Source organism: Schistocerca cancellata, chromosome 1 (assembly GCF_023864275.1).
Source record: "Schistocerca cancellata isolate TAMUIC-IGC-003103 chromosome 1, iqSchCanc2.1, whole genome shotgun sequence".
NCBI classification, from domain to species: domain Eukaryota; kingdom Metazoa; phylum Arthropoda; class Insecta; order Orthoptera; family Acrididae; genus Schistocerca; species Schistocerca cancellata.
In genome coordinates, this window is record NC_064626.1 from 366,315,385 (window position 1) to 366,342,876 (window position 27,492).

At 43.6% G+C, this 27,492-nt stretch overlaps 1 protein-coding gene across 1 annotated transcript in view; it reads left to right on the top strand.

The window, feature by feature from the left end:
- Positions 1-23,605: 23,605 nt before the first annotated feature.
- LOC126174762 (uncharacterized) overlaps positions 23,606-27,492 on the top strand; it is a 77,448-nt gene continuing 73,561 nt past the window's right edge. The window contains exon 1 of the mRNA XM_049921097.1: positions 23,606-23,704. Coding sequence (XP_049777054.1) covers positions 23,620-23,704 — 85 coding nt within the window. The 5' untranslated portion in view covers positions 23,606-23,619. The remainder of the gene's footprint in view (positions 23,705-27,492) is intronic.

Consider the following 27,492-nt stretch of genomic DNA (forward strand, 5'->3'; position numbering starts at 1 on the left):
TTACATTTCACTGCACACGTTTCTGTTGGTCATAGTATATGGACAATATGTGAGAAGTTGGGACTGTTAGTGCTTGCACGTGTGTTAATAATTCAGCGAGGGATTGGTTAACAGCATTGCTGGTTCTAAGGACAATTCCAAAAACTTTGTGAGTGCACAAGTGGTGGTTTATGGACTTACTATAAAGGACTACAGTGGGTCTGCATCTTTGATGGTCCACCAATACCAATATTTCTACAAGGAGTACAGTGGATCTGCACGTTTGATGGCCCACCAATACCATTATCTCTACAAGGACTACAGTGGGTCTGTATCTTTGATGACTCGCCAATACCATTATTTCTGCAAGGACTACAGTGGGTCTGCATCTTTGATGACTCACCAATACCATTATTTCTACAAGGACTGCACTGGGTCTGCACCTCTGGTGGCCCACCAATACCGTAATCTCTACCAGGACTACAGTGGGTCTGCTCTGTGATGACCTACCTACCAATACTCTTCAAAATTTCGCCTGACTCTGCTGTGGGTTTGCTCTGTTGTGGACCAATACCTGTCTGCATGTCAAGAGTCAGCACTGTCTTTCCGTTGGAAGGACAACACTACTTCTTCAAGATTGCATGGAAATCCACTACTTCCGTGTGCATTTTCTTTTACTGCACAGACTTTGAGAAAAACACTGCAATTTTACTGTGATGAATGATCAGGACTGTCTTTATGGACTGTGAATTTTAGCTTTTGACCAACATTGTATCAATAAGTGTGTGCATTTGATATCTTTGTTATTGTAATTATGAAAAATTTTATCAAATCATTATTGGCCACTGCCCAAATCAATTTGTAAAATTTTTGTGGGGAGCGTGGGGGTTATGTAAGTAGGCTGTTCACGTTTTTATATTGGTAACGCCACGTAGCGCTCTGTATGAAAATTACTGGCTGTGCTGTGTGCAGTCTGTGGCTAGTTTGCATTGTTGTCTGCCATTGTAGTGTTGGGCAGCTGGATGTGAACAGCGCGTAGCGCTGCTCAGTTGGAGGTGAGCCGCCAGCAGTGGTGGATGTGGGGAGAGAGACGGCGGAGTTTTGAAATTTGTAATACTGGATATCATGAACTGCTATATATATTATGACTTTTGATGACTATTAAGGTAAATACATTGTTTGTTCTCCATTAAAATCTTTCATTTGCTAACTATGCCTATCAGTAGTTAGTGCCTTCCATAGTTTGAATCTTTTATTTAGCTGGCAGTAGTGGCGCTTGCTGTATTGCAGCAGTTCGAGTAATCAAGATTTTTGTGAGGTAAGTGATTTGTGAAAAGTATAGGTTAATGTTAGTCAGGGCCATACTTTTGTAGGGATTTTTGAAAGTCAGATTGCGTTGCGCTAAAAATATTGTGTGTCAGTTTAAACACAGTCGTATATAATTTTTCTAAGGGGACGTTTCACTTTTAAACTCACGGACATGCAGCCACAGATACACAAGGCACCAGAAGCGTTGATCGGCGGCAAAGAGGTATAACATATGCGTGGAATTGGATCTATGGCTGCGCGATTGATCCACACGATGACATCGATGTATCACTGAGAGCTGCATCGTCACGACATCTTTGTGAGTTTATTACAGAAAATGCCAGATTCCATGATTTGTCCAAGCTGAAACCCCATTTTTATTAATTAAATTCGTCGCCAACAGAATTTTAATTGCTCTTTTCACTGTTGAGTCCCATAAAGATGAAGCTGAGGCTAAAATTTCGACATTATCGTACACCATAGAGTACCCCGTGTCAATACAGTGCTCTGCCATCGCAGATTTATTAGGCTGTAAGGGCCGGGTGTACATGCGGTGCTCTGTGCATCTCTCATGCACTGCACATGTCGTCCGTCCGATGTATGAACGGCCACATTCACAGAGCATATTGTAAACCCCAAGCTTCCGAAGCACTAAATCATATTTAACAGAACCTAAGAGTGCTGATGTCTTTGGTAGAGGGCTAGAAATCACTTTCACTTGTGTTTACTGAGGACCCGTCCTGTTTTTGACGATAGGCTTCCAATGTACGGCAGAAAAGCCGTGGATTTAAAACTTTCCGTGTCTTCTTCTGCGTTCCTTACACCCACTGTAGGTTTCGTTTGTAGCAGATTACGTATTTGCTGTGGAGAGTACCCGTTGGCTTCAAAAATTCTTCTCGAGTGTAGAAACTCTTCCTCCAGACTGCTTGTCAGCAATGAAGTCCGTTCTGTGTACCAGCGTTCTGAGTACACTCATAATCTGCGAAGAATGGTGTCAGCTATTCGCACGTAAATGTACGCTACTGGCCATAAAAATTGCTACGCCAAGAAGAAATGCAGATGATAAACGGGTATTCATAGGACAAATATATTATACTAAAACTGACATGTGATTACATTTTCATGCAATTTGGGTGCATAGATCCTGAGAAATTAGTAACCAGAACAACCACCTATGGCCGTAAAAACGGCCTTGATACGCCTGGGCATTGAGTCAAACAGAGCTTGGATGGCGTATACAGGTACAGCTACCCATGCAGCTTCAAGAGTAGCGACTGGCGTATTGTGACGAGCCAGTTGCTCTGACATCATTGTCCAGACGTTTTCAGTTGGTGAGAGATCTGGAAAATGTGCTGGCTGGGGCAGCAGTCTAACATTTTCTGTATCCAGAAAGGCCCGTACAGGACCTGCAACATGCGGTCGTGCATTATCATGCTGAAATGTAGGGTTTCGTAGGGATCGAATGAAGGGTAGAGCCACGGGTCGTAACACATCTGAAATGTAGCGTCCACTGTTCAAAGTGCCGTCAATGCGAACAAGAGGTGACCGAGACGTGTAACCAATCGCACCCCATACCATCACGCCAGGTGATACGCCAGTATGGCGATGACGAATACACGCTTCTAATGTGCGTTCACCGTGATGTCGCCAAACACGGATGCGACCTTCGTGATGCTGTAAACAGAACCTGGATTCATCCGAAAAAATGACGTTTTGCCATTCGTGCACCCAGGTTCGTCGTTGAGTACACAATCGCAGGCGCTCCTGTCTGTGATGCAGCGTCAAGGGTAACCGCAACCATGGTCTCCGAGCTGATAGTCCATGCTGCTGCAACCGTCATCGAACTGTTCGTGCTGATGGGTGTTGTCTTGCAAACGTCCCAATCTGTTGACTCTGGGATCGAGACGTGGCTGCACGATCCGTTACAGCCATGATGCCTGTCATCTCGGCTGCTAGTGATACGAGGTCGTTGGGATCCAGCACGGCGTTCCGTATTACCGTCCTGAACCCACCGATTCCATATTCTGCTAACAGTCATTGGATGTCGACCAATGCGAGCAGCAATGTCGCGATACGATAAACCGCAATCGCGATAGGCTACAATAGGACCTTTATCAAAGTCGGAAACGTGATGGTACGCATTTCTCTTCCTTACACTAGGCATCACAACAACGTTTCACCAGGCAACGCCGGTCAACTGCTGTTTGTGTATGAGAAATCAGTTGGAACCTTTCCTCATGTCAGCAAGTTGTAGGTGTCGTCATCGGCGCGAACCTTGTGTGAATGCTCTGAAAATCTAATCATTTGCATATCACAGCATCTTCTTCCTGTCGGTTAAATTTCACGTCTGTAGCACGTCACCTTCGTGGCGTAGCAATTTTAATGGCCAGTAGTGTAAATACCTATAGGTCGGTTCTCGATGTACTGCATGTCCAAAAGTGCCATCATCTTTGCGTCATACCACAACATCCAAAAATGGAAGGCGTCCATCTTTTTCGATTTCCATCGTGGACTGAATTTGTCTGTGGATGGAATTCAGATGGCTTAAAACAACTTACTCACGGCACCCATGACTCAGGGTACGCCTGAGTTAGTGTTCGAATGTGGATCCATCTCGCATTGTATCTGGAATGATATCTAGAGATGGACCCAAAATGCGTTACATGAGGGGCACAGTTAGAAGGTGGATCCACCACGAATTATATCCAGAACGGTGTCTAGAGGGTGATCCGCAATGCACTACATCAGCTACAGTATTCGAAGGATGATCGAGCGACGAGATGACTGGGTCAGGTTTACGGAAGCGAGCCACGACACAAGTATAGACACAGAAATACCGAAAATAGTGCAAATGCACTGCATCTGTAGAATATAAGGTTGTAGGTGACTGGGTGCATTCGCGTACAGCGTCACGCTATACTGTCCAACTAATGCGCTGTTCTATCTGGTGCATGAGAATGATACTCACGAAGAGGTGTCTCCCTTCATCCAATGGACATCTAGCACACAAAATAACAGATGTGTAATGATCGTGTGCTGTCATCGTGGATCTTTGGCAGTATAAAAGGAGGTGTGGTAGGCGCAGCATGATGCCTTGGTTTGTTGTAATTAGTGGAGAATGTAGACAATACGAGGTGCATTCAAGTTCTAAGGCCTCCGATTTTTTTTCTCCCGACTGGAAAGAGATAGAAAGATGCGCATTGTTTTAAAATGAGGCCGCGTTTATTGTCAATACGTCCCAGAGATGGCAGCACCGTACGGCAGATGGAATTTTACCGCCAGTGGCGAGAATGAGAACTCTTTTAAATACTTAAAATAGCGAGGTTTTCCTTACTTGAACAGCGTGCAATCATTCGTTTTCTGAATTTGCGTGGTGTGAAACCAATTGAAATTCATCGACAGTTGAAGGAGACATGTGGTGATGGAGTTATGGATCTGTCGAAAGTGCGTTCGTGGATGCGACAGTTTAATGAAGGCAGAACATCGTGTGACAACAAACCGAAACAACCTCGGGCTCGCACAAGCCGGTCTGACGACACGATCGAGAAAGTGGAGAGAATTGTTTTGGGGGATCGCCGCATGACTATTAAACAGATCGCCTCCAGAGTTGCAATTCTGTGGGTTCTGTGCACACAATCCTGCATGACGACCTGAAAATGCGAAAAGTGTCATCCAGGTGGGTGCCACGAATGCTGACGGAAGATCACGTGGCTGCCCGTGTGGCATGTTGCGAAGCAATGTTGACACGCAACGACAGCATAAATGGGACTTTCTTTGTGACAATGGATGAGACGTGGATGCCATTTTTCAATCCAGAAACAAAGCGCCAGTCAGCTCAATGGAAGCACACAGATTCACCGCCATCAAAAAAATTTCGGGTAACCGCCAGTGCTGAAAAATTGATGGTGTCCATGTTCTGGGACAGCGAGGGCGTAATCCTTACCCATTGCGTTCCAAAGGGCACTACGGTAACAGGTGGATCCTACGAAAATGTTTTGAAGAACAAATTACTTCCTGCACTGCAACAAAAACGTCCGGGAAGGGCGCCGCGTGTACTGTTTCACCAAGACAACGCACCCGCACATCGAGCTAACGTTACGCAACAGTTTCTTCGTGATAACAACTTTGAAGTGATTCCTCATGGTCCCTACTCACCTGACCTGGCTCCTAGTGACTTTTGGCTTTTTCCAACAATGAAAGACACTTTCCGTGGCCGCACATTCACCAGGCGTGCTGCTATTGCCTCAGCGATTTTCCAGTGGTCAAAACAGACTCCTAAAGAAGCCTTCGCCACTGCCATGGAATCATGGCGTCAGCGTTGTGAAAAATGTGTACGTCTGCAGGGCGATTATGTCGAGAAGTAACGTCAGTTTCATCGATTTCGGGTGAGTAGTTAATTAGAAAAAAATCGGAGGCCTTAGAACTTGAATGCACCTCGTATTACAAAATAACGATGAGGAGTGCCCTCGCACGCAATGAATGACTGTATGGATGCTGATCGGTATCGGTGTTTCATACGCCTGAAATGAATGTAATACCCGTGTGCGTGACAATTTGTAATTTTAACACACGGAATACTCTCAAACTACAGCGATTTTGCTCGTAAAATAATAGAAATTGACTGTATCCATTCTTGTGGAATCATGACTATCTTTATTATTATCATCACGATTGCGTGTTTAAAAATATGTATTACCACAAGTCCTGAACTATTTCACACTTCATAACATCTAATTATAAACTAGACACCACTTTTATTATAGCTAATTGTGGAAGCTAGAAATGAGTGTTTTTCACACCATGTGATTAGACTGCAGAAACTGGCTGTTCGGTGATGACCAAATTGCTTACGAAAGTACAACACAAAAATCTGATGGTATTGCCGTCGATGGTTTGCTGGCCGACAGAAACTTTACACACAGGTTGGTGGATGCAAGTTATGGAGCAAAAATGTCAGATGTCAGGGCACAGATCAGATTTGTTTTTAATTTATCGGACAAATCATATAGTGTTCTCAATTAGGTGACGTTAGGAGATTCTGCTACAAGGCATGCTCTCACGATATGTTTTTTTTTTAGGTTTGTAAACGCCAGCATAATATAGCTCTCCACTGGTAAAACGGGACCTGCAATAGTGTGTACAAAGCAACATGCTCTCGAATAAAAGCTTGTTGTTGCTCAACGTAAAATAAGTGTGTTTTTTCCCGACAAGTGAACAAATGATGTGAAAGATCGTGTTCTGTAATGTTATTTCACATGTTTTAATGTTTTTAATGCACATGAGCATGACAGTTTATTTACACTCACTGATTTTAACGCCAGGGACGTTCTCAAACCATGCAATTTTGTTCATCAAACTGAAACATATTGTTTAACACATATGGTTTTTTTTCTTTGGAGGTTAAGTTCTCGCTTTTCCTTTACTCTAATGAAAGTTTCGAGGTAATGATGACATTCTGCAGTGGTCGATAGTTTTCGCAGTGAAACAGTGGAAGTATATCTGATTATACGCAGGATGGACACGTATAGGATATGTGAGATAAGTTAATACATCTGTCAGATGTATCTCTATATAGCTCCAACCTCTGCATTTTGGTCATCTGTAATCGGTGGTAGCGCTGATTTTTTTTTTTTTTCACATCGTTGTATGTCACGAAATAATAGGAGGCAGAGAGAGAGATGTGAATTGTATACTGTAGTCGAACATGAAAGAATGACTGTATAGATGTCGTTCTATATTGATAATTCAGTCATCTGAAAAGAATGTAATGCCCACTTGCATGACAATTTATGATTTGAACATGATGAATGCTCTCAAACTATACCAACCTTGCACATAAAACTTACCAAACTGCGTTCCTGCAGGGTATCGCCTCAGTTGTGCGACTGGATTCGTGATTTCCTGTCAGAAAGGTCATAGTTCGTAGTTATAGACGGAAAGTCATCGAGTAAAACAGAGGTAATACCCGGCGTTCCCCAAGAAAGTGTTACAGGCCCTCTATTGTTCCTGATATATATTAACGACATAGGAGACAATTTGGGTAGCCGTCTTAGATTGCTTGCAGGTGATGCTGTCATTTACCGTCTTGTAAAGTCATCAGATGATGAAAACGACTTGCAAAATGATTTAGATAAGATATCTGTATGGTGCGAAAAGTGGCAATTGACCCTGAATAAAGAAAAGTGTGTAGTTATTGACATGAGTACTAAAAGAAACCAGTTAAATTTTGATTACACGATAAGTCACACAAATCTGAAGGCTGTAAATTCAACTAAATACTTAGGGCTTACAATTACAAATAACCTAAATTAGAACGATCATATAGATAATACTGTGGGTAGAGCAAACCAAAGAGTGTTATTCATTGGCACAACACTTATAAGGTGCAACAGACCTACTAAAGAGACTGCTTACACTACGCTTGTGCTCCCTATTCTGGAGTATTGCCGTCCGGGGTGGGATCCGCATCAGGTGGGACTGACGGATGACATCGAAGAATTACAAAGAAGGGCAGCTCGTTTCGTATTATCGCGAAATAGAGGTGACAGTGTCACAGACATGATACGCGAATTGGAGTGGCAATCATTAAAACAAAGGCGATTTTCGTTGCGACGATATCTTCTCATGAAATTTCAATCACCAGTTTTCTCCTCCGATTGCGAAAACATTCTGTTGGCACCCACCTACATAGAGAGACATGATAATCACGATAAAATAAGAGAAATCAGAGCTGGCACAGAAAAATTTAAGTGCTCGTTTTTCCCACTTGGCGTTCGACAGTGGAACGGTAGAGAGAGACAGCATGAAGGTGGTTCATTGAACCCTCTGCCAGGCACTTCATTCTGAATAGCAGAGTAATCACGTAGATGTAGACGTAGATGTAGAAAAGGAAATGGATTGTGTCTATCATCGTGGAAACAGAACATTTCTTATCGTCACAAGAGTGTTGTTTTTTAATAGATGCTCTCCTATAAGATGTACATTGACATTAAATACAATTGATACAGTGAAATGTGTTCCTTTGGAAAATTGTGAGTGCTTGTGGGGGCAGGATGCTGGCGGCGGGGGTACATGACTCATAGGCTCCCACAGCTGCACTTTCAGACAAACAACACATGGTCGGGGTAGCTGTCATTTATCTCGGTTTGTTGTGTGGCCCACTGGCGTCACGGCACGTTGTGTAGGTAGAGCTTTTGTGAGTAGTGATAGGGCTGACCGCCTGGACTGCCTCGTGCTCTGCCGGGGAGGCTGCTCGAAGGCCCCCAGCTGCTGGGGTGGGTTGTGCGGCTGTGTGCTGAAGTGGCAGCAGCTACGTGTTTTTCAAGCAGCAGACATTTGATACAGCGTTGGAGTGTTCTCTGGAATTTTATTGTTGTTCCAGTGGGAGGAGGGGGGAGGAGGGGGACAGCCTTCCTGAGAAATACGTTTAATAGATAGCACGAAGCGTCCTGTTCTTTTTGTCCATAAGTGAATAATGTCCATAGACCGGAGGCAGTATATCACTGCCACCAAATGGATCTCTTTGTGGACCGTGAGTGACATGATAAATAGGTTTGCATCGCTGCCTATGGTGAGGACAGGGAGGGATGGGGGGAGATTGGGGAGGGGGGGTGAGAATGTAAGACTGGCTCTAAGCTGGTTATTTCCTGACCGCTCATCGAGGACATGTCACTGCTCCCCCCTCTCTCCTGGTGTGATATTTTGCTGTCGGTTTTGGTGGTAGTTGTGTTATTATGATGATTTCCTCAATGCCCAGTACATGCGTCACATTATGACGCATTGTTTATGAGAGCTGATTTTTTTTCACGACAATTTAGGTGTGTAATTAGAACAGTGAAGCATTTTCCATCAGTTGTCATAGCGTATATTGGCCCTGCCAAATTTCGAGTACTAGGGCTGCAGCGTGATTGTCGAGCATTGCAGCGGGAGTCGTCTGTAACGAACTCTGACGTCAAACAGCTATAGACACAGTCGTCAGCTGTATGCTTATTAAATTCATGTATGCGCAACACCAACACTTCGTCAGTCGAACAGATGTCCCACCACAAACAATGATAGTACCTCCCACTCTAGCCTTCTTCCCGCCAGCTTGTAGTTGAAGGAGTCGTCCTGTGTGGGTTTTGAGTACGGTTCCCAGTAGTATTGTGAATTTTTTCCCAGCAGGATAGCACCAGTTGTGTGATATCGTCAGTTTTTGAGCTGTATCGCGATTTTAGGGGCTCCTTGTGTAGCGTTATGCATGTACATGTGTAATTAGTTCTGATCTTTATGATTATCATGTAATTAGGAGCGATCTTTACTTCAACCGGCCGGAGTGGCCGTGCGGTTCTATTCGCTGCAGTCTGGAACTGAGCGACCGCTACGGTGCCAGGTTCGAATCCTGCCTCGGGCATGGATGTGTGTGATGTCCTTAGGTTAGTTAGGTTTAATTAGTTCTAAGTCCTAGGCGACTGATGACCTCAGAAGTTAAGTCGCATAGTGCTCAGAGCCATTTGAACCATTTGCTTCAGTTTCCCACCTAACCTTCTGCTCCTGCATCTGGATAGTTTCCCTGTGTTGTGGGGTGCACTTAGGCTTTCAGCCCAGGAGGAGTGGGGTTCGAGCCGAGAAAGGGCACCGCCATTTTGAATTTCCAGTTGATTCCCGGGTTCGAGGTTGTGTGTAACGTCAGTAAAGCACTGAGACATAGAAATTACCGCCATTTTTGAAACTTCCACCTTTTTTTATTGCCGCCAAAAATTCGTAATTCCCGTCAACAGGTCAAGTATGTGTGGGGTGGATTGGGGAGGGGGAGGGGACCACGACGCACGTGCCACCTGGGGAGAACTCATGACATCATATGGTGTTGGGGAAGGGGGTGTAATTATTTATCCATTTAATTAATTACTATAAATAATATATCAGTTTCACATCAAAAGTGCACCAGTAAAGCCAACATCCCACTACTGATGTTTCCTGCATCGTATTAACTATACCAATTGGTGGACGACTTCTGCAGTGTAAACTAACAGTTTTGTGTACTCGTGTCCACATTTCAAATAAGCATTAATGAGTTGCTCTTGCCACACATACTTGGAGGTACCAACCAACCTAAAAACATAAGACTTGTAATAACTGTAATTATTAGTCTGCAAATGATGCATGTACTAATGCAGTGTTCTTCAGTACACTGTCCTCAGTCACCAACAGAAAAATCTGGACTTGTAGCCGTTGCACTCGGATTTCAGAAACAATGTGCGCTCCATGCACACATTACCTGATCGAAAGTGTGTGATGACTCATTAGTGGCCAATAATATGGGATGTATCCACCCGTCACGTTTATGCCCATTGAAACTCTACCTTGGGCACTTTAAATAAGATGTCTGAATGTCTGTGGAGGAATGACAGACCATTCTTCCACAGGAGCCGAGACCACAGAAGGAAGTGATGTTCGACGCTAGAGTCCAAATAGAAGTCGCCGTTCCAACTTGTCCCACAGATCCGCCACTGAATTCAGGTCGGGACACTCCGTAGGCCAGTCTGTTTCAGGAATTGATATTGCACAAAACATTACCAAACAGAAACTGTTTTGTGACACGCTACATTGTCACTTGAAACAACACCGTCTTCGAACTGATTCTCTACTACTGAGCGAGATAGCGCAGTGGTTAGCAGACTGAACTAGCATTCGGAAAGACAACGGTTCAAAACCGTGTCCAAGCATCCTGGTTTACGTTTTCCGTTATTTCCCTAAATCGCTTACGGGAAATGCCGGAATGGCTCCTTTGAAAGGACTTGACCGATTTCCTTCCCTGTCATTTCTTAATCCGAATTTGTATTCCGTCTCAAATGATGTAGCTGTCAACAGGATGTTAAACATAAATATTCCTTTCTTGTGTCTCTGCTGTACGCAGTACATGACGCTTAAGTGGAATAAGGGGGTCATACACCAACCACGCAAAATATCCCCGTACTGTCACAGCACTTCCTCTTTGCTCCTGTGCTGGCAGTACACAGCGTGGCTAGCAACATTCTCCAGGCATTCGCTAAGGCGAAACTTTGCCTTCGGATTCCCAAAGTATACAGTGTAATTCATCACACCCAGTGACTCGTTTCCAGTCATCCACTGTCCAGTGCCGTTGCTGTTCGCACCCCTTGAAACGCCGCTTATCGTTAACTACAGATATGTAGCCATTCTTTTAAAATTGCTAAGTAAAGCCACTGGGTTAGCAGCATTGCTGGTAGCACTCTGGAACTCACGAGTGACTCCCTCCTCTGTTTCCATGCGACTGTTTTACAGTCATCTTTAGTAACGCTCCAAAGTACTTATCCGTCACTGCAAGAAGTCTACCTGGTCTTGGTTTGGCTATGGTTGTTCTCTCGAGTTTCCGCTTCACAAACACATCACTAAGAGTCGATTTGGGCAGCTTTCGAAGAGTTGAAACGTTCGAAGTCACTGAGCTCGCTTCCCGTGCACGGGGTCCCGGGTTCGATTCCCGGCGGGGTCAGAGATTTTCACCTGCCTCGAGATGACTGGGTGTTTGTGTTGTCCTCATCATTTCATCATCATTTATGAAAGTGGTGATATTGCACGGAGCAAAGGTTGGGAATTTGTACGGGCGCTGATAACCACGCAGTCCACAAACCAAACACACCATCACCATCTTCTGACCGACCCATTCTGCTGTCACTGCCTCTCTGCTGGCAACACTGTACTCCCCGCCTCCTTTTATACTGGCGGGCCGGCCTCTCGTGGCATCTAGTGGTCAGTTCTGCATTAAACAAACGTGTCCAGATACTTTTAACCGGATAGTGTACTATTTCTGACCTAATTTTGGTGTATTTCCCCAATGTAGCGAACGACATTGAAAGAAACTACTTTCCTACGTCGTAGTAATTTAAATTTCTTTGTTTTTATTCACATCACATCTTAATGTACTGATCCTGCACGACGTGTTGGCAGCCATTCTCAGTGTCTGCGGTTTCTGCCTTCGCGGAAAGGTGAAGCGATCGTTTTCTCATTCATCTTCGTGCGATCATCAAAGTCGTGGGATTTCCGCGTGAGGGCCCTTGCGTCTTCAGTACTTTCCTTGGTAATTGGAAGCCAGCATTCAAAACACTACATGTCGACAGTCACATAAAAGACATGACTAAACAACTTAAGGGCCGTTTGTCGTACGAAATATCCGTATCTATGATATGGAAAGCATCACAGCTAACACTAATACGCAAGAAAGACAATAGTAATAATCCGTTGAACTATTTGTCGGTATGAATGACATCCGTTTGTAGTAGGCTTTTGGAACACTCATTCTTGAACATTTACTTCATCTTTTCTGTTGAAGGAATTTCGGAAAACCTTGTTTAGTAACTCTTGCTTTAGTGGCTCTGTCAACGGTAATATTACCATTGCTAAAGCGCAGCGAAGGTATTGGCTGTGTCTAGCCACTGGTATATTTTTACATACGACCAGAATCTCTTTGGATTGTCTACCAGATTTCGAGACACAGTTTCACTGTGGAAACTACCAGAAGCATCTCGCATCGAAGACGACGATAAATTTCGAGCTTCAGTGAAACTTCGCCAAACTTTAAAATTTGGCATGCTTTTTTCGTGGCTTCCACAACATGGTTGTCACCTGTTTAATGTACCCTTGGGGATTAGTAACATCTCCTATTAATTTATTTGGTATATGTCTCTCAACTGCTGTCGATACTTTTTCTTTGAATTGAAGCCATGGCTGGTGTACGCTTATATAGTCACTTTGGAAGGAGTGGAGATTTTCTTTTAGGAAGGCGTCAAGCGAATTTTTATCCGAATTCTTAAACAGAAGTATTTTGCGTTTAATTTTGATGGATTTGGAAGTTACGTTATTCAGTCATGCTGCAACGACCTTACAGTCACTAATCTCTGCATCCGTCATGATGCTCCCATTTACTCAGGCTTACTTGTTTCAAAGATGCCAATTATATTTCCATAACCGTTTACAAAAAATGGTTCAAATGGCTCTGAGCACTATGGGACTTAACAGCTGTGGTCATCAGTCCCCTAGAACTTAGAACTACTTAAACCTAACTAACCTAAGGACATCACACACATCCATGCCCGAGGCAGGATTCGAACTTGCGACCGTAGCAGTCGCACGGTCCCGGACTGCGTGCCTAGAACCCCGAGACCACCGCGGCCGGCATAACCATTTACATTTCGAGTGTGCTCGTGAAGTAATTACTCAATATAATTTTCGAGCAAAGCATTCAGTACTAATTTCTGACGATATTTTGTACCTACCACCGGCTTTGAACAGGCATTTTCGGAAAAATGTCGAAGGTAGATGATCATCTTAAATTAGAACCGTCACATAAAAATAATGTAGAGAAAGCGAGTCAAGCACGGCGTTTCATTGGTCGAAGATTTAGAAGATGCAACACATATACTACGCTTGTCCATACTCTTTGAGATACTTCTACGCGGTATGCGATCTTTACCGACAGCATTGACGGATTTCTTAGACGGCCCGTTCGTTTTGCATTATCAGGAAATAGGAGATAAATGTGTTCCAGCTATGATAATCTAGTAGGAACGGCAATCTTTTTCTTTTTTTTTTTTTAAAAAAAAAAGCGCTTCTTGGAGCGCTATATTCTCGCCACCTTTCTCCTCCGAATTCGAAAATATTTTGTCGAGTTCCATCTACAGAGACATAAATGAACACCTTAATAAAATAAGAGAAATCAAAATTGGCAAGGGGAGGATTATGTGTAAATTCTTCCCAGCTACACTTCTAGAGCCAGCCGCTGTGGCCGAGAGGTTCTAGGCGCTTCAGTCCTGAACCGCGCTGCTGCTACGGTCGGAGGTTCGAATCCTGCCTCGGGCATGGATGTGTTAGTTGGGTTTAAGTAGTTCTAAGTTCTAGGGGCTTATGACCTCAGATGTTAAGTCCCATAGTGCTTAGAGCCACCCTTCTAGACCGGAAGATCGAGACATTGTCTGAAAATGCTGCTCTAACAGACTGCCAAGCATTGAAGTGTGATTTGGAGAGAAGGTCTGTAAAAGCGGAGAGAGTGTAGGGGATAGAGAGATAGATAGAGAGAGAGAGAGAGAGAGAGAGAGAGAAAGAGAAAGAAGCAGGGTTAAGACGAATAGCGTCGGGACAGACATAATATCGTGGGACTCTCTACCCGTTTTGTATTATCGTGAAATAGGGAAGATAGTGCCACAGAATGGGAGTGGCAATCATTAAAACAAAGGCGATTTTCGTTGCGACGGGATCTTCTCATGAAATTTCAATCACCAGTTTTCTCTTCCGATTGCGAAAACATTCTGTTGCCAACCAGCTACATAGGGAGAAATGATCATCACGATAAAAGAAGAGAAATCAGGGCTCACACAGAAAAATTTAAGTGGTCCTTTTTCCCGCGTGCCGTTCGAGAGTGGAACGGTAGAGAGACAGCTTGAAGGTGGTTCATTGACCCTCTGCCAGGCATTTTATTGTGAATTGCAGAGTAATCACGTAGATGAGATGTAGATGTAACTTCTTGGGTTTGCCCTACAACGGAAGGGGAATTGGTGATGTGACCATCCTCTCGACGGGTGAGCTTATTTTCAAAATTTTACCGCTATCTCTCGCAGACTAGTGACAGTATCTGTCACAAAGTATGCCGTGTGCCGCCACTGGAATTGAAAATTCTCTCCCACTGACATCAAAAGCACAAACACAAAAATAATTTCTACACGCATTTGTCTCTGTTGTCTACTCTGGACAGATGATGTCACGTCATCACAGCGGAGCGATGTAGCGTAGTCTGAACCTCGTTATCCGTCATTTTCCTGAACGTCTTAAAAGCAAGTAAAAGGATAAGATATTCAACAAAGCTACGGCAGTTTGTTTTCAATATCCTTAATCAATTCAACTTTAGATCACTCTCTTTAGAAATGTAAAGAGAGATATCCAAAGAACAAGGTGGAAAGCTGGGCTGTTCAGCGCTAGGCAGATAGTAAATGACGATATACTGTACGCAAAGACATAGAGAACTAAATCCTTTGCTGCGCCAGTTGAAGGCCCCGACAAAAGCAAAAGTAGAACAAAATTAAGTAACTATTGGGGTACATAAGTCTTCTCTTTAATGTTTCTTTCGTATAAAAATACTAAGTACTTTCTTCAGAAAGGTATGTCTAGGCAAGCTGGTCATATTAAAAGAAATTTCTCACGTTTTCTCGGCGTGATTGATTAATGGAGTACTCAGGTGAACAGCCGAGTTATCTCCATTTTTGCAAGATATTTCGACGACTGACCAACTAGATCTTCTACAGGTGCTCCGATTTGTGCTGTTCTGTGCACTCGCTGCCTACACTTCAAAAAGACTGAAGTACTGTTGGTCTCGTGCCGATATTTATAGCTGATTGTAAGTTCGTCTCCCGACGCCCACTGCGCCATTTGATGCTATTTTGTTTCTCAGTGTCTGCGCTGATATTCCGCGAAATGCACATCCTCTCCGTGCTACGCACCTCAGGTTGGATTTGATGGCCGGCGAGGTCTTTCTGAATTCGTGCTATACCTCAAGCTTCGTCTAAATTGAGACCTCTGTCTGTGTTTGTCAGCTTTTTCGACATATTTATTTTCATAGGTTCCTTAATCATGCTGTCTCAGAAATTCGCAAAACGATACTAGGCGCTTCATACTTTATTTCATGGTTATGTTTGAGGCTCATTTCATAATTATATTCGAGGCGGTGCTCGGTGCAGGCGATTTGCTTGATGGTTTCAGTAGGGTGTGCCGGTAACGTTCCTTGTATCGCTCCTAGACTGTTCTAATAGTCTACTCTACGTAATACATATCACATTTGCATGGAATTCGTAGGAGACCTAGATCGTCTTTAACGTTACAAGACCTTTCATCTTTGTTGATAGGAGCGATAAGTGCTGGACGACATGTTTTCTCCGGCGTCAATCGATCTTCTGGGGTACCAGGCCAGGATAAGGATGGTAAGCACTTTTTGGCTTCTCTTCCTCTTCTCAGTCTCAACCTCTGTCGCCAGCGTCTTTAATTTTGGCTGTAATACCTACTCGATTTGAAGATCTGCGTATCCATTGAGATCAGTGCGAGTAGGTTTTCTATAAACACTGAACTAATACGTCGAGGATACATTTGCAACTTCCACCGTGAATTTTATGTTACGATGGACAGAATGTAAATTTTCCAGTTTTTCCGTTCCACATGTTCCACCTAATCACTCCATAATGTGACGTCCACTTATTGAAATAAACAAGTTCGTTTCAAGTGGGCATATCATAGTGCCTTTTCCTGAAAGCGTTCCATGTATAGGTTCCCCCACGAAAGGCGATAATGGACTACCCACCGCCAAGCCATCGGTTTTGTTCGTACTATTTCGGGCTGAATAGGAAGTAAGCTGATGTCACAACGTGTTTAAAAATTTCTGTAAAAGAATCGGTGAGACTCTCTTAAGGAGGGAGACTTCATGGAAACTGACATAATAATCCGAGCAGTTCGCTCAGGTGGTGAACAAAGTCAGCTAATCTGCAAATATGGTGTTCGTACTTCCCCACTCTGCGTGGAAAACGTTTTGATACAATTGATGTAGCTTCCAGTGAGATGATCTGAGTAATCAGACAACTCAACAATGAAGGATCCCTACCCAGTACACAGAAGTTGCCAAAACATTGGGAAGTTGACAGAAGCAAGAATCGAGAATTACAGTATACTGAAGAAGTGCAAAGATATTTTGTAAAACAAATTATTTTCTTCAGTTCTATCTTACAGTTTGCAAAATCTTTGAAACGACCTTGGTATCTATAGTGTATAAGGCGAACAAGTCACTTCGATTTTTGTATATTATCTACTTGCACGTCAGACAGAGAGAGCAAGTTATGTTACTGTTCAACAATCTTTGGTCTTGTTATGGCACAGTCTTTGCCTCTGAGCAATCTGATACATTCTTTGTTGAAGTGTGGTAGGTAATGGACGTATTCAGTAGTGTTGACTTGTGATTGTATCTGTTAGGCGAAGAAAGATCTATTGTAAAGGATAGCAGGGATGAATATGATGTATGTAATGGAAGGTGGAAAGAATATAAATTTTGAATAATGTTGCTATTTTTGAAGAGAAGAAGTTTGAGGTAAGACTGCAGCAGTGTGCTGTTTGTTTTTTAGAAATTCTCTGTTAACATTGTACCATTTTAAAAAACATTGTTAAATTTGTTAAGCGTACTTACGTTCAAACCAATACTATATGTGAAAATCACATGAAGCTTTACTCCGTCTTTTTGAATACATACTTCATTCTAAAATCGTTGTCTTGTAATATCGTTTCATAGGAATAGCTACTCTCCCATCCCAAAATGTAAAGTAGGTTGATGATTACACATTACTACATTACATCATACGATATGCAACAGTTTGAATATTGTTTGGAAATTTTACACCTAAGAACCAAGAAAACTGGTACAACTGCCCAATATCGTGTAGGCCTTCGCAAGTACACAGAAGTGCCGCAGCATGACGTGGAATGGACTCGACTAATGGCTGAAGTAGCGCTGGAAGGAAGTGACACCATGAATCCTGCAGGGCTGTAAATAAATTCGTAACAGTACGAGTGGTGGAGATCTCTTCTGAACACCAAGTTGCAAGGCTTCCCAAATTGCTCAATAATGTTCATGTATGGTGGGGTTAGTGGCCATCGGAAGTGTTTAAACTCAGAAATGTGTTCCTGGAGCCACTCTGTAGCAATTATGGGCATGTGGAGTGTCGCAATGTTCTGATGGAATTGCCCAAGTCCGTCGGAGTGCACTATGGACATGAATGGCTGCAGATGATCAGACAGGATGCTCACGTACGTGTCACCTGTCAAGACTTGTATCTAAACGTATCAGGGTTCACATACCATTCCAAACGCACACTCCCGACACCATTACAGACCCTCCACCAGCTTGAACAGTCCCTTGCTGTCATGCAGGGTCCATGGATTCATGAGATTGTTTCGTAGTCGTACACATCCATCCGCTCGATACAATTTGAAACGAGACTCGTCCGACCAGGCAACATGTTTCCAGTTATCAACAATCCAATGTCGGTGCTGACGAACTTAGGTCAGGTGTCAAGCAGTTATCAAGGGTACACGAGTGGGCCTTCTTCGAAAGCCCATATCGACGATGTTTCGTTCATAGTTCGCAAGCTGATACTTGTTGGTGTCCTAGCATTTAAATCTGCAGCAATCCGCGGATTCTCTTCAGTCGCAGTTGGTCCAGTTCTTACAGGATATTTTTCTGCCGCAGCGATGACGGATATTTGTTGTTTTACCAGATTCCTGATACTCACGGCACAGTCGTGAAATGGTAGTGCGGGAAAATCCCCAGTTCATCTCTACCTCGGAGATGCCGTGTCCCACCAGTCGTGCGCCTGGTATAACACCACGTAAATCTTGATAACCTGCCATTGTATCAGCAGTAATCAATGTAACAACTCCGCCAGACACTTGGTTCCTGCTACAGGCGTTTCCAACTTCAGAGCCATATTCTGCCTGTTTACACATCTGTGTATTTGAATAATTGTTCCTATACCAATTTCTTTGGCGCTTCAGTGTATTTAAAAAATGGAAATCTAGCTTAGCCGCTGCCTGCTTGCTGTTTGCTGTTGTATTTTCGAGAAATCTGCAACAATGTTGTCAAGACGCGAAGTAAATGGAAATTATGATTTGAGCCAAATAATTGCTTTACTTCAGTTGCGCATCTAATATAAAGACAAGTTGTACTGAGACCAGTTACAGTTCATTTCAAATTAAGTTCTTTTGAATCAAAGGTTAGCATATGAGTTTAAGTTAGATAAAAGTTTGTGAGTACATTATTTTGGTAATGCGTTTTTTTATAGAGTGGGAGGTAAAGCTGGGGTAAATTTAATACAAAAATATATAGTAGGGAGGTTACAAATGATGTAAAAAAAGCTGGACGAATATTCAGATACAGCTTTATAAATTTTTGAGTGAACATCAATTAGCTTTAAATTTACAGAAATTTAAGATTCTGCACTTCATAAAACGCAGAAAAGTGATAACCTACGGTTACACGATCAGTAAGTCGCTGTTGTAACGAGCACATAGGCTCAACTCGTAGGTAATGCAGGGCAGACTTCGGTTGATTAGCAGGGTTCTGGGACAATGCATGAAGCGTACAGGGCTGACAGCTTACAAATCACCTGCGAGTACCACCGTAGTACACTACTAAGGACTGCAGGAATGGCTACAGATCCGTTCGAGTCACAGGAAACCTGAATTGAGAAGTAAGCGCCAATTATTCCTCGAAATCCTACTTACGAGATTTCTAGAGGCAGTATTATGGAAAGAATCCAGAAATATTATTCAGGCCCCTACGTATCGTTCTCGTAGGGACCGTGAAAACAAGATTATACAGGACGCTATGAGGTGTTTAAGGAATCACTTTCTCCCTTTCTCCAAACGCTATTGGAACGAGATGAAACTCTAACATATTGTGCAATGCTAAGCATCCTCTACTATGTACTTCGCACTGGTTTGTTCAATATATATACGTTTGGAACAGGTTTTTTGTGATTTCTCCGTCCATGACTAAATTTCGCTATATTGTCACATTCCCCGTGAGATGTTCCATACGAAAAATACTGCTGTGAGTTTTCCCTGATTTATTTCACCTACATGTACATCTACACGAATGGTCTCCAATTTATCCTTAAGTACCTGACAGAGGGTTCGTACAGCAACTTTCAGCCTGTTTCTCTACCGATTAAATTCTCGTAACTGGGGTTCACAGTCATGTGCAATTTTGAAAAATGACATCTTATATACAGTGTACACGAATAATAATTTGAAATGACTCATGATAAAGATGTTAACAACAGCCGGCCACGGTGACCGAGAGGTTCTAGGCGCTTCAGTCCGGAACCACGCGACTGCTACGGTCGCAGGTTCGAATCCTGCCTCGGACATGGATGTATGTGATGTCCTTAGGTTAGCTAGGTTGAAGCGGTTCTAAGTTCTAGGGGACTGATGACCTCAGATGTTAAGTCCCATAGTGCTCAGAGCCATTTGAACCATTTTTTGCTAACAACAGCAACTAAAATTAAAGACCCAACTTATGACGTGCCTCGCATATGCCACATGATTTTTAGATTTTGACATATGCGAAGGATAATTATTTTCATATGGTTATGGAGACACTGCCAAAATTGTAATAATAGATTGCACAAATAAATGATTTTACAGCTGAAGTACATCATATCATGCACAAAATTACTCGATCGTCCCACGTGGTAAGAATGAACTGCTAAATCTTTCCGTGCGAGCTTTGATTTCTCTTATGTTATTACGACGGTCATTGCAGCTATTAGGCGGGTGTCAACAAAATATTTTCACATCTACATCTACATCTACATGATTACTCTGGAATTCACATTTAAGTGCTTGGCAGAGGGTTCATCGAACCACCATCATACTATCTCTCTACCATTCCACCCCCGAACAGCGCGCGGGAAAAACGAACACCTAAACCTTTCTGTTCGAGCTCTATTTTGATGATCATTCCTACCTATGTAGGTTGGGCTCAACAAAATATTTTTGCATTCGGAAGAGACAGTTGGTGACTGAAATTTCGTAAATACACTCCTGGAAATGGAAAAAAGAACACATTGACACCGGTGTGTCAGACCCACCATACTTGCTCCGGACACTGCGAGAGGGCTGTACAAGCAATGATCACACGCACGGCACAGCGGACACACCAGGAACCGCGGTGTTGGCCGTCGAATGGCGCTAGCTGCGCAGCATTTGTGCACTGCCGCCGTCAGTGTCAGCCAGTTTGCCGTGGCATACGGAGCTCCATCGCAGTCTTTAACACTGGTAGCATGCCGCGACAGCGTGGACGTGAACCGTATGTGCAGTTGACGGACTTTGAGCGAGGGCGTATAGTGGGCATGCGGGAGGCCGGGTGGACGTACCGCCGAATTGCTCAACACGTGGGGCGTGAGGTCTCCACAGTACATCGATGTTGTCGCCAGTGGTCGGCGGAAGGTACACGTGCCCGTCGACCTGGGACCGGACCGCAGCGACGCACGGATGCACGCCAAGACCGTAGGATCGTACGCAGTGCCGTAGGGGACCGCACCGCCACTTCCCAGCAATTTAGGGACACTGTTGCTCCTGGGGTATCGGCGAGGACCATTCGCAACCGTCTCCATGAAGCTGGGCTACGGTCCCGCACACCGTTAGGCCGTCTTCCGCTCACGCTCCAACATCGTGCAGCCCGCCTCCAGTGGTGTCGCGACAGGCGTGAATGGAGGGAGGAATGGAGACGTGTCGTCTTCAGCGATGAGAGTCGCTTCTGCCTTGGTGCCAATGATGGTCGTATGCGTGTTTGGCGCCGTGCAGGTGAGCGCCACAATCAGGACTGCATACGACCGAGGCACACAGGGCCAACACCCGGCATCATGGTGTGGGGAGCGATCTCCTACACTGGCCGTACACCACTGGTGATCGTCGAGGGGACACTGAATAGTGCACGGTACATCCAAACCGTCATCGAACCCATCGTTCTACCATTCCTAGACCGGCAAGGGAACTTGCTGTTCCAACAGGACAATGCACGTCCGCATGTATCCCGTGCCACCCAACGTGCTCTAGAAGGTGTAAGTCAACTACCCTGGCCAGCAAGATCTCCGGATCTGTCCCCCATTGAGCATGTTTGGGACTGGATGAAGCGTCGTCTCACGCGGTCTGCACGTCCAGCACGAACGCTGGTCCAACTGAGGCGCCAGGTGGAAATGGCATGGCAAGCCGTTCCACAGGACTACATCCAGCATCTCTACGATCGTCTCCATGGGAGAATAGCAGCCTGCATTGCTGCGAAAGGTGGATATACACTGTACTAGTGCCGACATTGTGCATGCTCTGTTGCCTGTGTCTATGTGCCTGTGGTTCTGTCAGTGTGATCATGTGATGTATCTGACCCCAGGAATGTGTCAATAAAGTTTCCCCTTCCTGGGACAATGAATTCACGGTGTTCTTATTTCAATTTCCAGGAGTGTAGTTCTGGCCGCGACGAAAAAGTCTTTGCTTTAATGACATTCATCCCAACTCGCGTATCATATCTGCCACACTCACTCCCCTATTACGTGATAATACAAAACGAGCTGCCCTTTTTTGCACCCTTTCGATGTCCTCCGTCAATCCCATCTGGTAAGGATCCCACACTGCGCAGCAATACGCTAACAAAGGACGAACGAGTGTAGTGTAAGCTGTCTCTTTAGTGGACTTGTTGCATCTTCTAAGTGTCCTATCAATCAAACGCAACCTTTGGCTCAACTTCCCCACAATATTATCTATGTGGTCTTTCCAAAAGAAGTTGTTCGTAATTTTAACACCCAGGTACTTAGTTAAATTGACTGCCTTGAGACCTGTACTATTTATCGAGTAATCGAATTCCAACACATTTCTTTTGGAACTCATGTGGATCACCTCGCACTTTTCATTATTTAGCGTCAACTGCCACCTGCCACACCATACAGCAATCTTTTCTAAATCGCTTTGCAACTGATACTGGTCTTCGGATGACCTTACTGGACGGTAAATTACAGCATCATCTGCGAACAACCTAAGAGAACTGCTCAGATTGTCAACCAGGTCATTTATATAGATGAGGAACACCTGATATCACTTCAGTTTTACTCGATGATTTGCCGTCTATTACTACGAACTGCGACCTTCATGCCAGGAAATCACGAATCTATCGCACAACTGAGACGATACCCCATAGGCACGCAGCTTGGTTAGAAGTCGCTTGTGAGGAACGGTGTCAAAAGCTTTCCGGAAATCCAGAAATACGGAATAAAGTTGAGAATCCCTTGTCGATAGCGGCCATTACTTCGTGCGAATAAAAAGCTAGCTGCGATGCACAAGAACGATGTTTTTTGAAACCGTGTTGATTATCAATAGATCGTTCCCTTCGAGGTGATTCATAATGTTTGAATACAGTATATGCTCCAAACCCCTACTGCAAACCGACGTCAATGCTATATGTCTGTAGTTCGATGGATTACTCCTACTACCCTTCTTAAACACTGGTACGATCTGCGCAGTTTTCCAATCTCGAAGGAGAAAATCGCTGACAGAAATTTCTCGAACAGAGTAGAGTGCAAGGGAAATCAGTGTACGAAAGGCGCCCGCTGTGGAATGGTTTTCTTGACCTGTGGCCACGTAGAGCTCTTCCAGTGAGTGGAGGTGGGCTGAGCGTCAGTGCGCGTTCCAGGTAGCGGCCGCAGCTGCGGGTATAAAGCGGGGGGCGGTGCCAGCCATCGCCAGTCCACGGCTGACCGCGCCATGGCCACCTCCTGCACTCCGAGGACCGCCGTCCTGCTGCTGCTGCTGCTGCTGGCTGCCGCCACGGCGCGCCCAGAGCACATGGGTGAGTCTGCCGTCGCGTCTCGCCGAGACGCGCCTCAGCTTCATACATTCCGCTTAATGGACGTACCCTTTCGCGGCTAAGACCATTCACGAAGTACTACACATACAAATATGATTGATGCATGAATAGAACCGTATAATCACCGAGGTCGCATTTTGCTCTCTACGAATGTTCTGTGAGTGACCCTCTGGTCACACGACATACTTCCATGCTGTAGTGAGGTTCGTTTCATACCTCGTGTCGCAACATCTTATCAAGGCGTTGGGGCGTTCTCTGATCTTTTTCCGTGTTCTTGGCAGTGGGTGTACTTAAACAGGATCCTTAATGTACCACTGAACGAAGAAGTCGCAAGGTGTTAGGTTAAGCCGACCCTGGGAGGACAACGGAACAGAGGCACATCATCTTCGCTACTATGTTCGATACAGCAGTGTGGAAATCTTCAACTTTTGTAGTCCTGTCTTCCTCAGTTGCGTGTAATATTACGGTATATTGATAATTTTTACTTATGGACAGTCTGACAACAACTGAATAGAACACAATTTTAGTGTCATACGCGTTTCGCCTTTATTTTCTGCAAGGCATCATCAGTGACAGGTTGCGTGGACAGTTTCTTACATATTACACTCCTGTTGCATTTTTGGTGTTGTTCTTCTTCTTATGAATGCCAATTTTTTTCCCCACATTCCATAGCACTATGAAATGAATACGTATTGAAACAAGCGTTCATTTCATAGTCCTGTGGAACGTGGGGAAAAACCGCAAATTGGCATTCATAAGAAGAAGAAGAACAACACCAAAAATGCAACAGGAGCGTAATATGTAAGAAACTGTCCACGCAACCTGCCACTGATGATGCCTTGCAGAAAATAAAGGCGAAACGCGTGTGGCACTAAAATTGTGTTTTATTCAGTTGCTGTCAGACGGTCCGTAAGTAAAAATTATCTACATACAGCAGTGTCGAAGTACATCGTTTAGGAAGCAACGAACACCGGTGCTCCACTGAGGGCGTGCCCCGACCTGTTGGAGGTTGGGAATCTCAGAATCAGCTGTCAGTTGTGGAAACAAGCACAACTGCAACGTATCAGGGTAAGAGATATCTTCCCAGTCTTCACAAGAAGAAAAGCGGCCCATACAGCTTCGTCTGTCACATTCCACGGAAAACATTAACCTTCGGCGAATTTTGTTCTCGCGCCACAATTTCAGGATGATTTTCAGTTCCCCATGCTCTTACAATGTGGCGATTAACCTTTGCAGATAAAAGGAAGGTAGCTTCTTAGCTGAATATCAGCTTCGAGGTGAAATGTTAATCCTCAAGGTCTTCCTGTATTGTGGGGGAAAAACTAAAGGAGCCGGCTATTATCTTTCGGTTGCAGACCGCACAGTTTGAAATGCAACCGCCGCCGCATAACTTTCCAATTTGTTTCATGCGGTCTTCCAAATTTGAGACTTCCGTGGACCGTTGATCTTTTTGCACTGCGTACGAACTTTTCCTCATCCTCCTCACAGCTGACACACTCTATCGACTGGAACTTTTGTGTTTAAGGACACGACTTGTATCTATAAATTGTCGATGTCAAAGTACAATCCTCTACTTACATGGTGATCGTTCTCCGTATTTCCTTCTGAATGCATACTTCACTGTTATAAAAGATAAACATTCGCATATTCTAACATACAAAAACTTGCCGCTATTTTGTCAAGGAACTACACTCTCACAAAGCAAACTCGGTATTTAAGGTTATACTCATGCATCAGTCACATCCGTGTATGTAATACTTTGGAAAATGTAACATTTTGAAAACGAGCGAATCGTTTATAGTAGCGCTGCAAAAAACGCATTTCGGAATACAATGTTCGCACCATCCGATTGTCGACACTCAGCTCAATTGGTAAAGTACTGAAAGCTCAGACAATACATTTCAAACGCTCATAAAAGGAACACAAATTGGACAGCGGATCCTCGCCTTACATTAAAATCTTCCTCTTCTGCCAGGACGCGAGAAGCTCCAACTGGACACTTTCGATCCCCACAGATGATGAAAACACGATTACCTGGTACGCGGTTACTGTCTGTGGTGTGATTTTAATGTAAGACGAGGACCCATAGTCTACTGTACTTTTCTGTTTGTTTTGTCAACACTGCAAGTATTTTTCAAAGATAAAATAAATTTCGTGTAATCAATTACGCTGCTATGGGTATTCTTTTATTTGAAATATAGGCCTATCAGGTTATCTGTAATAGAACATTTTATAAATTTTGGCACGTTTGTTGTATGACATGTGAGTTACTTATGGATAATATTATGTTAGCCTTGTTCAATTTTACACTTTCTATTAATTTTTCCATTTTAATTTTTATGCGTATAGGACGCAAAATATTCCCCATGATATTGCATGACATAATGAAAATTGCATAGTGCAAAGGTTGTTAGAGTTTTTATTATTTAATCGTGATATCTGACTGTCGACAAACTGATGATGATATTGCCTCTCGAAACGTGTTTTTTATGTGAAGTGCTGTTAAAGTGGTTGAATGCTAGCAATTATCGACGATGAAGTATAATAACATCTAACTGACATTCGAAAAATGGATAAATACATTAAATCAACCACTGTTCTTTATATTTGTGTATTATGTTTTATTATTTTGGATTAATTTGCCACTTTATCTACTTTATTTGTCCCATATGAATTATATAGTTACGTTCCGCCTAGCCTCTGACTTGGGACTAAGAATACTCTAAAGTATTTCGTTGGTCCTCTATAGGTATGGTTCTGGGAACATATGATTTTTGTGTGTTAATAATACACAGAAGACACAAAATAAATTTTCAAATTGTCTTGATATTCTTATTTTTATTGCAACATAACTTCACTCCGAGTAAACAGTTGCATTTTTGCTTCTTTTATGCTATTGTTAAACACGGCACATTGTGGTGATCCCTTCGCAAAGTAATGGCGATATGGCGGATATTTGATAATGGCGGACCAGGTAACAAACAGTGTCCTGTTGCTTTCACTGACGAACTAGAACTAACTTCACCGGCATCGTCTCCTTCATCGAGAAGAAGGAGACCAAAAAAAGAAAAGAAAGAAAGAATTGCCGTGCGGGGTAGCAGCGCGGTCTACTGGGCCTTCTCACGGTTCGCGCGGCTCCCCCCGCCGGAGGTTCGAGTCCTCCATGCGTAAGTTAGTTTAATTAGTGTGTAGGACTGGGGACGATGGTCCCATAGAACCTTACCACAAATTAAAAAAAAAAAAAGAATTCGTAGAGAGTATCAAGAATCGTTGCCCTACTTTAACGGTGGTAGTAAAATATATTTAATATTCAGACATTGACATGCTTTGTTGCTACACAGATATTATACAGTCCAACAATTATCACTATCTTGATGATGTTCCAACTTTGGAAAGTATGTAATGTTAAATGAGATAGGTTAAATCATGCCGAGAGATTATACAGCGCAACATGAAAATATTGCAAGCTGACGATTTAATAAAAACTGCCATAGTACTACTTTATATTCAGGAATTATTTAATATTACAAAACAATAGCAAGAGATAAATATGAACGCCACTACCAATGAGTGTCGTAATTCGCAGATCTACATAGCACATGAAGTACGATCGATTTCTTATTACGCATCTAGTCCGGAAATTCGAAAAATTTCTATCTACACCTGTTCTCCTCAAGCCGTCTTACGATGTGTGGCGGAGGGCGGAGTACTTCGAGCATTACTATCATAATCCCCATCACCGCCACGACCTTTCCCTGTTTTCCCTTAAC